General features: G+C 40.2%; 1 protein-coding gene across 1 annotated transcript in view; it reads left to right on the top strand.

Moving 5' to 3' along the window:
• The window catches only part of CCDC138 (coiled-coil domain containing 138), a gene marked incomplete at its 3' end in the record, with an annotated part of 183,736 nt that overhangs the window by 100,739 nt on the left and 64,657 nt on the right, over positions 1 to 18,340 (top strand). The window contains exon 12 of the mRNA XM_015564007.1: positions 13,273 to 13,389. Coding sequence (XP_015419493.1) covers positions 13,273 to 13,389 — 117 coding nt within the window. The remainder of the gene's footprint in view (positions 1 to 13,272; positions 13,390 to 18,340) is intronic.

Raw genomic sequence — 18,340 nt, 5'->3', positions numbered from 1 at the left:
CTATTGTAAATTGTGCTGCTATGAAAATAGGGATGCATATATCCTTCCTGATTGGTGTTTCTGGTTTCTTGGGATATAATCCTGGAAGTGGGGTCTCTGGGTCAAATGGAAATTCCATTCTTAATTTTTTAAGGAAAAGCCATACTGTTTTCCATAGTGACTATACCAGTCTGCATTTCCACTAGCAGTGCATGAGGGTTCCTTTTTCTCCACATCCTTGCCAGCACTTTTCATTTGTTGATTTCTTGATGATAGCCATTCTGACAGGTGTGAGATGGTATCTCATTGTTGTTTTTATTTGCATCTCTTGGGTGATTAGTGACTTTGAGCATGTTTTCATATGTCTCTTGGCCTTCTGTATGTCCACTTTCGAAAAGTGTCTAGGTTCCTTGCCCATTTTTTGATTGGGTTGTTTGTCTTCCTTTTATTAAGTTGTAGGAGTTCCCTATAAATTTGGAGGTTAACCCCTTTTGGATGTATCATTGGGAAATATGTTCTCCCATGCAGTGGGTTTTCTTTTGTTTTGTTGATAGTTTCTTTTTGCTGTGCAGAAAGTTTTTATTTTGATGTAGTTTATTTAGTTTCCATTATCCTAGGAGCTGTATCGATAAAGATATAGCTACGACATATGTCTGAAATTTTGCTGCCTATGGATTCTTCTAAGATTTTTATGGTTTCTCATCTTATGTTTAAGTCCTTTATCCATTTTGAGTTTATTTTTGTGTATGGTGTAAGTTGGTGGTCGACTTACATTTTTTTTTGCACGTGTCTGTTCAGTTTTCTCAACACCATTTACTAAAGAGACTGTCTTGACTCCATTGTATGCTCTTGCTTCCTTTGTCAAATATTAATTGAGCATAATGGCTTGGTTCTATTTCTGGGTTCTCTGTTCTGTTCCATTGGTCTATATGTCTGTTCTTGTGCCAGTACCAGGCAGTTTTGAGAACAATGGCTTTGTAATATAGCTTGATATCTAGTATTGTGATCCCTCCTACTTTATTGATCTTTCTCAAGATTACTGCATCTATTTGGGGTCTTTTGGGAGAGTTTGAATTTTTGGAGAGTTTTTTCTAGGTCTGTGAAATATGCCCTTGTTATGTTAATGGGGTTTGCATTAAATCTATAGATTGCTTTGGGTAGTATGGACATTTTAATGATGTTCATCTACCAATCCATGAACACGGTATATTCTTCCATTTGTTTATGTCTTCCTCTATCTGTTTTTTCAATATCCAGTGGTTTTCTGAGTACAGGTCTTTCACCTCCTTAGTTAAGTTTATTCCTAGTTATCTTAATTTTTTCAGTCAATGGTAAATGGAATTTTTTGTTTGTTTGTTTGTCTTCCTGTGAGTTCATTATTGGTTTATAAAAAAGCCATAGATTTCTGGGCGTTTATTTTGTATCCTGCTACATTGCCGAATTCATTTATTAAATCAGTAGATTTTGATGGAGTCTTTAAGTTTTTCTATGTACAATATCATGTCATCTGCAAATAAGGACAGTTTTACTTCTTCTCTTTCAATTTTGATGCCTTTTATTTCTTCTTCTTGTCTGATAGCTATGGCTAGCACTTCCAGTAGTATATCAAACAGGAGGTGTGAAATTGGGCATCCCTGTCTTGTTCCTGTTCTTAGGGGAAATGGGTTTAGTTTTTGTCCACTGAGTATGATGGCTGTAGGTCTGTCACATAAGGCTTTTATTATGTTGAGGTATATCACTCTATTCTCACTTTGGTGAGTTTTTATCAAGGAAGGGTGTTGGATTTTGTCAAATGCTTTTTCTGTACTAATTGATATGATTATGTAATTTTTATCTCTCAGTTTGTTTATGTGATATATCACATTTATTGATTTGTGGATGTTGTACCATCCTTGCATCCCCAGAGTAAATCCTACTTGGTCATAGTGTGTGATTGTTTTCATATAATGCTGGATGCGATTTGCTAGAATTTTGTTGATGATTTTAGCATGTATGTTCATGAGAGATATTCGCCTGTAATTCTCTTTCTTTGTAGTGTCTTTAACTGGTTTTGGGATTAGGGTAATGCTGGCTTCATAGAAAGAGCTTGGAAGTGTTCCTTCCTCTTGAATTTTTGGAATTGTCTGAGGAGGATAGGTTTTAGTTCTTCTTTGAATATTGGGTAAAATTCCCCTGTAAAGCCATCTGGCCCAGGGCTTTTGTTTGTTGGAAGTTTTTTTAATTATTGCTTAAATTTCCTCCATAGTTACTGACCCATTCAGATTTTTTGAATCTTTCTGATTGAGTTTTGGAAGGTCGTGTTTTTCTAGGAATATGTGCTTTTCTTCTGGGTTGACCAGTTTTTTGGAATAGAGTTGTTCATACTATTTTTTTTTTTTTTTTTACAATCCTTTGTATTTCTATGGGGTCTGTTGTTATTTCGCCTCTTTTATTTCTGATTCTGTGTATTTGGTTCCTGTCTCTTTGCTTCTTGGTGAACCTGGCTAGAGGTTCATCAATCTTGTTTATCCTTTCTAAGAACCAGCTCTTGGTTTTATTGATCTTTTGTATTTTTTTTTTGTCCTCTATGTCATTTATTTCTGCTCTGATCGTTATTATTTCCTTCCTTCTGCTCACTCTGGACTTTTCTTGTTTCTTTTTTCCTAATTCTTTAAATTTCAGAGTTATTTAATTTATTACCAGTTTTTCTTGTTTTTTTGAGGTCGGCCTGTAATGCTATGAACTTCCCTCTCAAGACTGCTTTCACTGTGTCCCATACATTTTGGATTGTTGTGTTTTCATTGTCATTTGTTTCCAGGATTTTTTTTCTTTTTTATTCTCTTTGGGACCCAGTCATTGTTTTATAGGCGTTAGATGTTACGCATGGTCAACGACGTCCAAGAAGAATGTCTCCCGTGCTCTCTGGCCGTCCTTTTGTCTCGCATCATCCAGCAAAGTTTTCGCCCCACCTAACACCACCATTCCTACTGCAGGCGATGGGATTCTGAAGGAGGGAGGCTCATTTCCCTAGGCCAGTGGTCGGCAAACTCTTTGTCAACAGAGCCAAATATCAACAGTACAACGATTGAAATTTCTTTTGAGAGCCAAATTTTTTAAACTTAAACTATATAGGTAGGTACATTTTTATTAACTTAATTAGGGCACTCCTAAGGCTTAAGACGAGCCACACTCAAGGGGCCAAAGAGCTGCATGTGGCTCGCGATCCGCAGTTTGTCGACCACGGGTCTAGAGGATATATCCAGTGATGTCAATGGTGTATTAAAGTCTCTACTATGATTGTATTGCTGTCAACCTTTCCCTTGATAACTTCCAGAAGTTATTTTATGTATTTGGTGCATCTATGTTTTCTAGAGTTATATCCCCTTGTTGTATCAATCCCTTTAGTATTATCACGACCTTCTTTATCTCTTGTTATGGCCTTCACTTTGAAGTCTATTTTGTCAGATACGAGTATTGGTACTCCAGCTTTTTTTTACCTTTGATTTGTCTGAAAATTTTTTTTTCCATCCCTTCACTTTCAATCTGTGAACTGTATTACACTTTGTCTTTATTCATTTTCTGATATATAGCATCCCTCCATTTCATTTAATTCCTTTTCTGGCGATTCCTTTCCTTTCCTTTGTGGGTTGTTTCTTTTTAATTTTTTTTTTTGGTGGCGGGGGTGGGGTGGTCGTTGTTTCTTTGTCTTCTCATTTTTGCTCTCACTAAAGGGTTCAGGTGCTGTGACACGCAGACCTGTGTCTGCCATGGCACATTGTTGGGACGGTTGCACACCCTGAGAGTCACTGGAGAGCCCAGGCATTAGGATTCACGGGGCCCTTTGCCACTACGGTGGATCAACAGAAGGGTCATGCACCATGAGAGTCACTGGAGTGCTCTCTGTGCCTTTTAATTCGTGAGTTCAGTCCATTTTCATTTTCGGTGATTATTGATGCATGAGGATTTCCAGTAACCATTTCTTTTCTTCTCTGGTGGCTCTGTGTATCATGGTTTATTTTCCCTTCTGTCTGTGTCTGTTGTTTCAGTTTAGTAGTATTCTATGATTTTCCTTTCATCTCTTCTTCTCCTATTTTAAGTGTTTCAGTTTTAGGTTTTTTTGTGGGGTTACCATTAGGTTTATGCAAAAGGAAGTTTCATATATGTAGTTGTCCTTTTTCTTCTGATTGCATCTTATCTCCATTCACCTGTGTAAGTTAAGTCCTTTATACCTTTCCTTTTCTGTTGTCATAAATTATCCCTTTATATGCTGTGAGTTGGTTTCCAAATTGCAGTGTTTTCTTCTTAAAACTGTTTTTGTCTCCTTTGTTATGAGATATTTAATGTTTGATACCCTATTTTCAAGAAGAGTTGCAATTTTTTTCTTCTGTTAGTCATTCTGCTCATAGGGTTTTATTTATTTATTTATTTATTTATTTTTTATCGTTTGGCCTTTTTTTTTCAGATAGCACACCCTTCAGTATTTCCTATAATGCAGCTCTTGTGGTCGTAAATTCCTTCAGCTTCTGTATGTCTAGAAAGTCATTTCTCCTTCATATCGAAAGATAACGTTGCTGAGTATGTTTATTCATGGCTTATAATTTCTCTGTTTTAGTAAATTGAAACTCTTCTAGCTTTTAGGGTTTCTGCTGAAAAATCAGATGATAATCTAATGGAATTTCCTTTATAGGTTACTGTCTTCTCTTCCCTGGCTTCTCTGAAAATTCTTTCTTTGTTTTTAATTTTTGACAGTTTTTCCTTCCTTGGGGAGGCCTTTTTGGATTGAGATAATTAGCTGTTCTTATATATTTATGTCTTAGTATCTACTTTTTTCCAAAGGTTTGGGAAGTTTTCATCAATTATTTGTGATCCTCTTTGCCGCTCTTCTCCTTGTGGTATACCCATTATTCTTATACTAGGGGCCTGGTGCACAAAATTCGTGCACTGGGGGGGGTGGGGGTAGTCCCTCAGCCCAGCCTGTCCCCTCTCACATACTCGGAGCCCTCAGGGGATGTCCTACTGATGGCTTAGGCCTGTTCCCTGCTCCTGTTGGGGAGTGGGCCTAAGCCGCAGTCTGGCCTCCCTTTGTGGGAGGCCACCGGGCTGATCAGGGGAAGGCACCAGCCCCATCACTCCGCTGCTGCAGCCACTGCCAGTCACTGCAGCCACCAAAGTGTTTTCATCAACACGGACTCCAGTCCCTTCACCATGAAAAAATGACAAGTTTCTTTTGGCATTTTCAAGATGTGTCTTTCATAGGATATGACATTTCTTTATTATTTTTTTTATCCTCACTTGAGGATATGTTTCCATTGGATTTTAGAGAATGTGGAAGAGAAAGGGAAAGACAGAGAGAAAATTCAAAGTGAAAGGAACACTTTGATTGGTTGCCTCCTGCATGAGCACTGACCTGGGCCTCAGCCAAGGAAGAGCCTGCAACCTAGGTACGTGCCCTTGGTCAGAATTGAACCCAGACCCTGTGGTAGGCAGGCTGAGGCATTACCTTCTGAGCCAAACCGGCTAGGACAGGATATGACATTTCTTAGCCCCTCCAGCAGCAGACCTTAATTTTTTTCTCCAGGAGTGAGGTGGAAAAACCCTACATCACCTTCTTGGATTCTTATTACCCAAGTTACTAAGAATATTACCAGTGGCATACAGGGAGCTTAGCCAGTGAGCAGTCAGAAAAGGTGTTTCCTCTGTATTTCACACCAATCCCTGGCTCAGCCCCTGCCCAGGCCTCAGGCTTCTGGCTATTGCATTAGGCCTGGACAGGGGACCCCCAAGCCCGCTTTAATCGCCTACCCAGGCATCAGGCCCCTGGCCGGGGCATTAGGCCTTGACAGGGGACCCCCAGCCCACTCCGATCGCAGGCTCCGCCCCTGCCCAGGCCTCAGGCCTCTGGCTGGGGCATTAAGCCTGGCCAGGGGACCTCCAGCCCCATGCGATCGCAGGCTCCACCCCTTCCCAGGCCTCAGGCTTCTGGAGGGGTGTTAGGCCTCGGCAGGGGACCCCCAGCCCCAGGCTATTTCTGGCTCCACCCCTTCCCAGGCCTCAGGCCTCTGGCTGGGTATTAGGCCTGGACAGGGGTCCCCCAGCCCACTCCAATGGCCCACTCCGCCCCTGCCCAGGCCTCAGGCCTCTGGCTGAGGCATTAGACCTGCGCAGGGGACCCCCAGCCTGCTCAGATATCAGGCTCCGCCCCTGCCTAGGCGAGAGGGGCGTTAATCCTTGTCAGGGGACCCCCAGTCCACTCTGATCGCCTGCCCAGGCCTAAGACCTCTGTCCGGGGCCTTAGGCCTGGGCAGGGGACCCCCCAGCCCACGCCAATCACAGGCTCCGCCCCTACCCAGGCCTAATACCCGGCCAGAGGCCTGAGGCCTGGGCAGGGGACCCCCAGCCTGCTCCAGTGGTCTGCTCCACCCCTTACCAGGCCTCAGGCTTCTGGTTGGGGCAATCACCGGCTCTGGTGCTGCCTGTTCTGCCTCCCAGGTCCCCGATCTGCGGCCCGGATCCCCCGGTGGCTTCTGGCGCTGCCCACCTTGCCTCCCTGGTCCCCAATCTGTGGCCTGGATCCCATGGGCGACGTCTGGTGCTTCCCGCCCCACCTGCAGTATGCAAATTTAATAGCCATCTTTGTTGGGTTAATTTGCATACTCTTCTGATTGGCTGGTGGGTGTAGCAAAGGTACGGTCAATTAGCATCTTTGTCTTTTATTAGTGTAGATTGTTCTTTCTAATAGAGTCAGATAGTTTTCATAGTGTTCTTTTATTTTATTCTTTTTTTAAAAATTCTTGATTATCTTCTTCCACCTGTGTCATTTCTATATTTCTATTTTCTACATCACTAATTCTTTCCTCTATCTGGTCTGCTCTATTTCCCAAGTCTATTTTTGCTTTTATTTTATTGCCTTTCTCAGCTCCAGAATTTCTGTGTGTGTGTGTGTTTACTTTTTAATATTTTCAGTCTCTTTGGTGAAGTATTCCTTTGCTTCATTGATTTGTCTATGAATTTGTTGGATTGCCTTTTTGAGTTTTCTTCTATCTCATTGAGTTTCTTTTATGTCTTTAATTTTATTTTCTGGAGATATTTTAACTTCCTATTTGAATTTCCTTGTCATCTTGGTTAGTCATTGTGGTTGATAAGTTATTTTTCTACCTGGACACTTGTGGAAGTGAAAGCTGCTTTTCTTTTTGTTTGTTTGTTTTTAAAAGAATTTTAGTTGTTAAGTAGAGGTCTCTACTTTGTTTTCCACCTGGTAGTGTGGAAACACAAGTTTTTATTTTCTCTTACTTGCATTGCTAGGGCTGTCTGGTTCTCTGTGGGACAGTGTGGCCTCATCCTTGGAAAATACTTTGTATTCCCCTGGAGGTTAGAGTTCTCTCCATGACTCAATCTTAGTGCAGTACTCCCATGTATTGGAAGGGGTGGGCTATGTATCTGCTGTGTGCTCCCAGTGCCAGCCTCCAGTAGCCAGAAACTACCTGTAGGGCTGCTCTGAGTTAACCCAGCTGCACCGTGATGGGTGGGAGATGGGTGAGAAGTTAGAGTGTCTGCAGTTTTGATTTTCCTCCTGGTCTTATCTGCCATGAGTACAGACTACTTAGGTTGGAAAGTTGTTTTTTCAGTCCTTTTGAACTAGTTATGAGAGGATGTTGCTGCCCGGCAGCCACAAGGGGAAGGGGTTGGCTTGGAATCCTTTGTTTGATGCTGATGGTCTTTGGAGTGCTGTGAATTTTGCTCTCTTTCTCTGCTTCTTACCTTGGGCTCAACCTCAATGTGTGCCCAGGTCTGATTGCTGATGCTGCCCCTCTGGTGTGGTTTGTCTAGTGAGGACTGCACCTCTGTTGTTCAGTACTAATGCTTTTGGCTTCTCTCTGTCCTTCAACCCCCTCTTCATTTTGTCATTCTGTTACACCCACTTTTAGATGTCTGCATGATGTTTCAGATATGTTTGTGTGTGCAGCAGGAAATCCAGTGTTGAATTGTAGCTCTCCAACTTGTAACTTCAAGGGGAGAGAGTTGGAGGTTTTTCACGATGACTCTGTGCTGTGCTCTGATGGGAAATCAAACCTCTAAACTTTTGGTGTATGGTACAATGCTCCAATCAACTGAGCCATCCAACCAGGACAGTTTTGTATGTTTTTAAATGAAGTTTATAGTTTTCTACATGTGTATTTGGCATGTTTCCTTTTTGTTTACATGATTTGGAATTTTTTAGGTATTGTGAATGTGATCTTTTTCTTTATTTAAAACTAGAGGCCCGTTGCACGAAGATTTGCACAATAGGCCTTCCTTCCCCTGGCTGCCGGCACCGGTTTTCCTCCAGCACCCAGGACCCAGGCCTTTGGTCTGACCGCAGCAGTGAGGCTTGGCTTCTCCACTCTGGCCGCAGCGGCGAGGCTTGGCTTCTCCATTCTGGCTGCAGCGGAGAAGCCAAGCCTCTTCAGTCTTCGGTCGTCTTCAGTCTTCGCTCCACACCTGCATATGTAAATTAACTGCCAGCTTTGTTGTGTTAATTTGCATACTTGTCCTGATTGGCTGGTGGGCGTGGCAGAGTGACACAATTTGCATATTTCTCTCTTATTAGTGTAAATTGGATATTGATGGTATTTGCAATGTGATCTTGCTTTTTATATTTTTAGCAACTTACCAGTTTACTGAAATCATTCTAATAGTTTTAAGTCGTTTTTTGTGTTTTCTAGTAAGTGCTAAAGTAGCAGTTACATTATTTAGAATTAATAAACATGGTGTCTGCTTTTTAATGTTAAACATTTTATTCTGTTATCACTTTTGGAAGTTTATACAAAAATACATGGGAGACAGGACCTTCCTATTGCTTTATAAAGTCTATCACAAGGTATTTAAATAATAGAGGTGTTAGGAGGGGCATCCCTGTCTTGGCCTGCCTTTAATAGCTCCACTTCTAAATGTTTCATGATAACATATAAATGGTTTATTAAAAATCAAGGTTATTTTCTTATTGAGAATTAGGCCCTACAAAACATTTCTACATGTTCATTTGTCTTTTCCCCTCTTTGTATGTACCTGGAAGGTTCTCAATGATAGGGATATTAGCTTGTCCTCTTCCCTATGAACTGTTTTCCTTTGTAGATATTTGGAGCTTTAATAATTTTTTGTGAAGTGATCTATTTGGGTTTATGACTATGTATTAGGTAGGTCTGCTACGCTTCCCAATCTCTAGTGCAGGACAGTGTCAAATGCTGTTTCTGACTAATTAGATCAGGCAAAGACACAAAGCCTCCAGAGACCTGCCTTGCAGACTGATTGGATTCAGTGTTGAGTAGCCCTCAGGTAATAATCCATATGTGTGGCAAGAGTTTTTCCAACAGAGTGGGGCAATTGCTTCTGTCTGGAGACTATTATTCTCAGTGTCTTAATGGTCCTTAGAAACAACACATGGTGAGACAAGGGGTTTTCCTTTGGAGTTGGTCAACTGTCTTCCACTCAAGCAAAATCTACCTGGATAGCAGAGGTCTGCCTTAGAGAGATGACCTTCGTAGCATGAGGGAGTGACTCAGCACAGGAAACCGGTTTTTCTGCCTTCTAAGCTCTAACCCCAGAGTCCCCAACACTGGCTTTTGCTCACACAGCTCTAGTCCACTCTTCTCTCCTTCTGCTGGAGCCCAAGGTGGGTGGCTGCACAGTAAATTTTGTGTGTTGGCTCTTTAAGCGGGTGTCTGCATTTCCAGTGGTCTCTCCCTGGCAGACAGCAACCCTGCTGCTTTTCACAGCCAGATAAGATGTGGGCACCTTTCTCAGTGTTTGTGCTCTCTACTGGGTTGCCCAGCTTAGGGATTAGACCCCAGAGTTCTCAGTGGCAACCCCCCAGAGCTGAAATATCTCCCTGGAACTTCAGCTGCTGTCTGTGGGAGCCAGGGCAGCTCTTTTGCTTCTCCACCCTTCCTATCAGTCTCTCTGAAGTCTCCATATTCTGTTCTTGTTTATCAGGGTTCTCTCCAGCTAGTCTTCAGTTGATTATTCAGGATATTTTTTTTGTACTTGTAATTCTAGTTTGGTGCCTGGAGTTTGTCTGTGTAGCATCCATGTACTACGCTGCCATTTTTAATCTTTTCCCATTGATTTATATATCTAGAGAGAGAGAGAGAGAAACATTGATGTGAGAGAGACACATTGACTGGTTGCCTCCCTAAAGTACCCCATTCGGGCCTGGCATCAACCTGCAACCGAGGTATGTGCCCTGGAACAGGAATCTAACCTGCAACCTTTAGATGCACAAGCCATTACTCTACTACTGAGCCACACTGGGGAGGTCCTCTCTTTGTTTCTTGATTAGCCTGGCTAAAGGTTTGTCATATTTGTTTATCTTTTCAAAGAACCAGCTCTTGAATTCATTGATCTTTTATATTTTATTTTAGTCTTTATGTCTTTTCTGCTCGTATCTTAATTATTTCCTTCCTCCTTTTTACTCTGGGTTTTTCTTGTTGTTCTCTTTCTAATTCTTTTAGTTCTGGTATTAGTTTATTACAGTTGTTTCTTGAGGACTGCACCCCTCTAATGCTATGGAGTTCCCTCTTAGGACTGCTTTTGCTGTATTCCATAGATTTTATTTTTATGTGTTCATTTTTGCTTGTTTCCAGGAAGTTTATTATTTCTTCCTTGATCTCTTTGCTAAAGCATTCTTGCTCAGTCCCAATTGGCCGGACCCCAGCAGCAAGCTAACCTACCGGTCGGAGCATCTGCCCCCTGGTGGTCAGTGCATTTCATAGCAACCAGTCGGTCAACCACTCGGTTGAACACTTAGCATATTAGGCTTTTATATGTATTGTAGTAGCCCTGCGCATGAATCTGTGTGCAAGTAGCTCGCCAGTAGCTCGCTGCCGGCCTCCAGTAGCTCTCCGCCTGCTGCCCTGCCCTCCTGTACCTCCCCCCTTGCTCCCCCTCATACCTTGCTTCCCTGCCCCCTCCTGTAGCTCTCTGCTGCCCACTTGTAGCTCGCTCCCCCATCCTCCTGCTGATAAGAGATCCCGTCATTACGCTTCACTGCGTAACAACTATTTGCATATTACATCTTTCATTATATAGGATAGATAAATGGGATCTTATTACATTTGCTCTTTTGTAACCTGTTTTTATCACCCCAAAATAGACCATCACAATAATTATAGATGCTATTATCATTTCTAATGTTTATATATGTACCATAAATTTATTTAACCATTTAAGGTTCAGAGTATATGTTTGTCTAGATTTATCTCCTCAAAATACTAGATGTGCTAGCCCTAGCTGGTTTGGCTCAGTGGATAAGAGTGTTGGCTTGTGGACTGAAGGGTCCCAGGTTTGATTCCCGATCAGGGCACACACCAGGGTTGCAGGCTTTTTATTGACACATGAACCAGTAGGTCACTGTTTGATTCCATATTGAGGCACATGCCAGGGTTGTGGACTCAATCCCGAGTACATCATTGATGTATCTATTTCTCTCTCCCTCTCTCCTCCTCTCTGAAATCAATAAAAATATATATTTTTAAGAATCCTAGATGTGCTAATAATGCTGAATCAATGCATTGTAGGCAATTTTGTCATGCAAATATCATGGGATATACTTACAGAAACCTAGAGGTATAAAATACTACACACATAGGCCAAGTGGTATAGGATACTACTTCTAGACAGCAAACTTTTACAACATATTATTATACTGAATACTGTAGGCCCTGGTAACACAATTGTATTTGTGTATGTAAACATAGAAAAAGTATGGTATAAAAGATTTAAAAATGGTACAGCCATATAGGGTACTTGCCATGAATGGAGCTTGCAGGACTGGCAGTTGCTCTGTGTGTCAGTGAGTGGTGAATGAGTGTGATGGCCTAGAACAGTGGTCGGCAAACTGTGGCTCACAAGCCACATGCGGCTCTTTGGCCCCTTGAGTGTGGCTCTTCCACAAAATACCACGTGCGGGTGCGCACATACAGTGCGATTGAAACTTCGTGGCCCATGTGCAGAAGTCGATATTTTGTGGAAGAATCACATTCAAGGGGCCAAAGAGCTGCATGTGGCTCACGAGCCGCAGTTTGCCGACCACTGGCCTAGAACATACTGTGCACTGCAGTAGACTTTATAACCACTGTACACTTAGACCACTCTAAATTTATAAAAATATTTCCTTCAATAATAAATTAACCTTAGTTTACAGTAACAGTTTTACTTTTTATAAACTTTAAAAAAATTTTTAAACTATTTAACTCTTTTCTATTAACACTTAGCTTAAAACACACACTGTACAGCTGCACAAAATATAAAAGCTTTTTCTCTATTTTTTCTTTTAAAAAATTTTGTTTAAAACTAAGAAACACACATTAGCCTCGGCCTGCATAGGGTCAGGATCATCAGTGTCACTGCCTCCCACCTCCACATCTTGTCCCGCTGAAGGCCTTCAGGTCAGTAGCACACATGGAGCTGTCTTCTATGATGAAAGCCTCCTTCTGACATATCTCCTGAAGGACCTACCTGGAGCTCTTCTTGAGGAGGTGCCACTCTTTTCAGAAATATGTCCAGGGTGGTTTGCTTCTTCTTTTTTTTTTTTTAGCTTAGATTTTCTTGTAAGCAGATTAACGTTCCTCTACTAGTATATTAATAAAAATCCTTCACTGAGTTTTCCTGGAGGTTCTTATTTTTCTTCAGCAGTTTCCTTTTTTCTTGCCCTTCTGCTGTATATTTCTGTTCCAGTTCCAACAACTCCTCTTCAGTCACTTCTTCAGGAACCCCCTCTGCAAACTCCTCAAGTTCATCCTCATCCACACCAGGTTCAAGTTGTTTGCCATCTCAATCACAGCAATCTTTGCGCTATAACCTCATGATGGCTACAAAGTCACTAGGTGGTAGGGATTTTGTAGCTCTGTTGATGATAATCTCATGGACCATTGTATATGAGATCTGTCATTGACTGAAACATCTTTATGTGGCACATGACTATATTTAAAATTTCAAATACACATTTCCATATTGTATTGCATGTTGTTTTAACCCCTAGACTGCCGGGGAGCGCGATCGTGCGCTTCTCGTCTTTCGCCAAAAGTGCCCCGTGCTCCTCCTCCAGTGTCACTATTAGATGCTAGTAGTTCACTCTTTATGTGGGGAAAAGTTTAAAAACCTTAACTCAAAATGCCTTGGCAATTTTAGCATAGTTCCTAGGATATTAGTTGGCACTCAAAGGCTTAAAGTAATTTTTGTTAGTGCTTTTTATTTTGGAAAAATAATTTTTGGAATATTATGGTAATTGGTTTCAGATATCTAAAAAATACTGTTCTTTTATATTTTCCATAATTTTAGCTTTTGCCTGTGATGACAGAGCAACTACAGTGGATGCCATTTGTGAATGCCAAACTTCATGAGCCTTTTGTAAAATTTATATATTGGTCTCTACGGCAACTAGAAGCTGGAACACTGGTAATTTATTAATAGGAACCTATTTTCAACTACTACTCTGGTATTATTTTTCTTGATCTTCTTTCACTTTTTTGCATGTATTTTGTTTATATTTCAGGACTTTTTGCTTCCCTGGCCTCATTTACTACTTTCTCTTCTTTCTCCTTTCATATGTCTTATTTCTCAGTGTCATAGATGTGGCTCAATATGTAATGTTTTGTTTTGAATTTCAGAATTGTATAAATAAGGAGTTAAAATCAACTGTCATTCACCCATTATTTAATTTATAATTTTTTTATATTCTACTGAAGCTAATAGAAGTTAATGATTTCTTGTGCTTATGCTAGTAAATACACACTAGCTAAATGGGATGATAAATATTAGTATAACCTAATCAAAGAAGAATTTTTTTCCAGCATCTTATAAAATGGTGTGTTACCTACTCATGTAAAGGTCATTTAGTTCAAATTAATACAGGTATATATAATCATTAGTGCAAACTGTAGTAGGTTTGTAAATTCCTCCTCCCCCCCTCCCAGTTACTATAAATAAATGTTGTTATAGCTTTCATTTAGTTAAAAAAGGAGGACAGATTTGTGCTCAAGTAGTTCAATCTTGGTTCTGTGGAATTGAAGAAGCATACAGCTAAACCACTCAGCGCAGTATTGATGATTAAGTAGCATTAACCATCAGTGATTGAGTTGTGTGATAATTAAATAATGTGATGGTTAAGGAAAAATATTTTTTTCTGAGGTTGTATCCTAGATATTTTGCCACTGTGCTGTACATGAGTAAGTACAGTAGTGTTTATACCAGTGTACACACACACACACACACAATATAACTTTTAATTTATTGGTCTTAACTATGTGTCTTATCAAACAAAGGTTTATAAATGACCAGATCTGTAAATGTCACTGTCTGCTTTTTACAATATGTTTGATTTTGCTATTTGTATAACAGTTAATGAAAACGCGTAGTCGAATGCTTGCTTTCAGCAACGAAAGTTTAGACTTACAGAGTTGAATGAAACAGTATCTTCCAAGTATGACTCTTATTTTCCTTCATATAATTTATAGTTTATTATTGTTGTCTTCAAATATACATTCAGTATCCCACTCTGTGTGCTATTATAGACAGTACTATGAGCCTGCATCTACTTTTCTAGTGAAAAATAGTGGTTTTGCCACTCTGACATTCATTTAACATCTGTTGATGAGTTTCTAATACTTTAGTTTTAAGTTATCTAAGTGTATGTATTTTTTTTAAATTAACTTTTTATTTGAGATAATTATAGATTCACTTATAAGAAATAATAGATCGCTTTTATCCTTTACCCAGTTTCTCCCAATAATAGAACCAATATCACAATCATGCTTTTGCCATTGATATAGTCAAGTTAACAGAACAGTTTCATTTACATAAGATTTCTCATTTTTTTTATAAAAAGCACTTTATTTATTAGAACAGAGTTAGGTTCACAGCAAAATTGAGCTCAGAGATTTTCCATATGGGCCCTGCTCCTGTACAAATGCAGCCTTGACCACTGAAGACATCCAGCACCAAAGTGGGACATTGGTTATCATCTATGATTGACACATCATTATTACCCGCAGTCCACAGTTTGCATTAGGGTTCACTCTTGGTGTTTTACACTCGGGTTTTGATAAATAGTATAATGGCATGTAGCCATCACTTTTGTATTATGCAAAATGATTTGATACTGAAAATTTGTTCTAAAAATTCTCTGTGCTCTGCCTATTCATGCCTCCCTCATCCTAACTCTTGGACACCACTAATCCTTTTACTGTCTTTACAGTTTTCCCTTTTACAAAATGTCATGTAGTTGCAATCATATAATATATATATACTTTTCAAATTGGCTTCTTTCATTTATTGATATGCATTTAGGGTTCCTTCATGTCTTTTCCTGGTTTGATAGCTCATTTCTCTTTAGATTTGAATAACATTTCATTTCTGTGTGTACCACAGTGTATTTGTCCATTCACTTAAGGGCATCTTGATTATTTCTCAGTTTTGGTAAGTATGAATAAAGATGCTGTAAACATTCATGTGTGGGCTTTTGTGTGGACATGTTCTTAACTCCTTTGGGTAAATACCAAGGAGCACAATTTTTGGATACTATGGCAGGAGTAGTTTTAGTTGTTTAAGAAATTGAAACTGCTTTCCAAAGTAGCTGTATCATTTTGCATTTCCAGCAGAAATGGCAGAGTTTCTGTTGCTTCACATCCTCATCAACATTTGGTAGTGTAGTGTTTTGGATTTTGGCCATTCTAATTGATGTGTAGTGGTATCTCATTATTATTTAACTATGCAGTATCCTAATGACATACACTGTTATGAATCTTTCCATATGCTTATTTGCTACCTGCATGTTTACTTTGGTGACATGTCCAGGCCCTTCCCCCTCCTTTTTTTTAAAATCTTCACCTGAAGATTTGTTTTAGAGAGGAGGAGGGGGAAGGGGAAAAGGAGAGAGGGGGAGAGGGAGAGGGAGAGGGAGAGGGAGAGGGAGGGAGGGAGGGAGGGGGAGAGAGAGAGAGAGAGAGAGAGAGAGAGAGAGAGAGAGAGAGAGATCTGTTGTCTCCCATATGTGCCCTGATTGGGGATGGACCTAGTTTTGTGCCCTGATCAGGAATTGAACCTGCAACCTTTTTGGTGTACAGGACAACACTCCAACCAACTAAGTCACCCAGCCAGGACTCCCCATTTATTAATTGGGTTGTTTGTCTTCTTGTTTTGTTTTTAGAATTCTTTTTATATGATTTTTTCTGTGTTTAATTTGAAAAATTTTTAAATTATAATATGTATTTAACACTATTTTTGTATTCAGGTGTATAGCACAATGGATAACTAGCCATTTAGGTTACATAGTGTTTCCTCTGATAATTCAAGTGCCCACCTGCCATCTTATATAGTTATTACAATATTGTTGACTATATTCCCTATTTGTTAGCTAACATTTCCGTGCCTATATTGTAACTATCAATTAGTACTATTTAATGCCTTCACCTTTTTGCGCCCTGCCCCACAAGACTCCTTCCCTCTAGCATTCATCAGCATGTTTTCTGTATCTATAAGACTGTTTCTATTTTTTTTATTTTATTATTTAGATTCCACATATGAATGATATATGATTTTTGTCTTTCTCTTAGCATAATACTTCTGTGTTCATCCATGCTATTGTATTCATTCCTTCTTTCCTATGGCCAAGTAATATTCCATTTTATATATATACCACAGCTTTATTTTCTACTCATCTATTGATGGGTATTTGGATTGCCTCCATATCTTGGTTATTGTAAATAATTCTATAATGAACATAGGGTTGCATATGCTCTTTTGAATTTGTGTTTTGGCTTCTTTGGATAAATACTCAGAAGTGGAATCACTGGGTCATAAAGCAGTTCCATTTTTAATTTTTTAAGGAAACTCCATACTGTTTTTATAGTGGTTGTAACAATCTGCATTCCCACTAAGGGTGACCGAGGGTTCCCCTTTCTCTACATGCTCGCCAACACCTATCATTGGTAGGTTTATTGATGCTAGCCATTCTCACAGGTGATATCTCATTGTGGTTTTAATTTACACTTCTTCATGATGAGTGACACTGAGCATCTTTTTATATTAACCATCAGTATGTCCTCTTTGGAGAATGTCTATTCAGATTGTGTGCCCATTTTTTAATTGGGTGGTTTATTTTTTTGGTGTTGAGTTATAAATTAACCCCTTATTAGTTGTATCATCTCTTTACCTTTAGTCTGTGTGTGTCTTAGCTTCTGAGGGGGACCTTTTATAGACAGCCTATATATGGGTCTTGTTTTCTGATTCATAGACTATGTTTTGGAGAACAGTCCTTTATCAGATGTGTCTTTTCCAAATATTTTCTCTTTCTAATCAGTGCCTTCTCATTCTCCTGATATTATCTCTCATAGAGTAGAAGGTTTTAAATTTTTTTTAAATATATTTTTATTGATTTCAGATAGGAAGGGAGAGGGAATCACTGATCAGCTGCCTCCTGCACATCCCCTACTGGGACCAAGCCCGTAACCCAAGCATGTGCCCTTGACTGGAATCGAACCTTGGACCCCTCAGTCTGCAGGCCGACGCTCCATCCATTGAGCTAAACCAGCGAGGACTAGAAGGTTTTAATTTTAATGAATTCCAGCTTATCACAGATCATGCCTTTGACATATCAAAAAAGTGATCAGTGCCTGGCTGGTGTGGCTCAGTGGTTGAGCATTGAACTATGAACCAGGAAGTCACAGCTAAATTCCTAGTCAGGGCACATGTCTGGGTTGCAAGCTCTATCCCCAATAGGAGACTTGTAGGAGGCAGCTGATGATGGATGTTTCTCCCTCACCGATGTTTCTTTATCTTCCTTCCTCTCTCTCAATAAAAACATGAAGTAAAATAAAAAATGATCGCCGAGGCCGGTTTGGCTCAGTGGATGGAGCGTCGGCCTGCAGACTGAAGGGTCCCGGGTTCGATTCCGGTCAAGGGCATGTACCTGGGTTGCGTGCACTTCCCCAGTGGGGGATGTGCAGGAGGCAGCTGATCGATGTTTCTCTCTCATCGATGTTTCTGGCTCTCTGTCTCTCTCCCTTCCTCTCTGTGAAGAATCAATAAAATATATTTTTAAAAAAAAATGATCACTGTACCCAAAATACTGTTATGTATTTCTGTAGAATTGACCCCCATATCATTATGTAATGTCCCTATTTTCCCTGGTAACTTTACTTGCTCTGAAGTCTGTGTTGTCTGAAATTAAGATAACTGTTTCAGCTTTCTTTTGATTATGTTAGCATGGTATATCTTTCTATACATTTACTAGAGGCCTGGTGCATGAAATTTGTGCATGGGTGGGGCCCCCTCAGCCCAGCCTGCACCATCTCCAATCCGGGACTTCTTGGGGGATGTCTGACTGCCGGTTTAGGCCAGATCTTGGGGT

Source organism: Myotis davidii, unplaced genomic scaffold (genome assembly GCF_000327345.1).
Source record: "Myotis davidii unplaced genomic scaffold, ASM32734v1 scaffold979, whole genome shotgun sequence".
In the NCBI taxonomy this organism is placed as follows: Eukaryota; Metazoa; Chordata; class Mammalia; order Chiroptera; family Vespertilionidae; genus Myotis; species Myotis davidii.
Note: the sequence above shows the minus strand (reverse complement) of the source record. Positions and strands in the feature narration are given on the sequence as shown.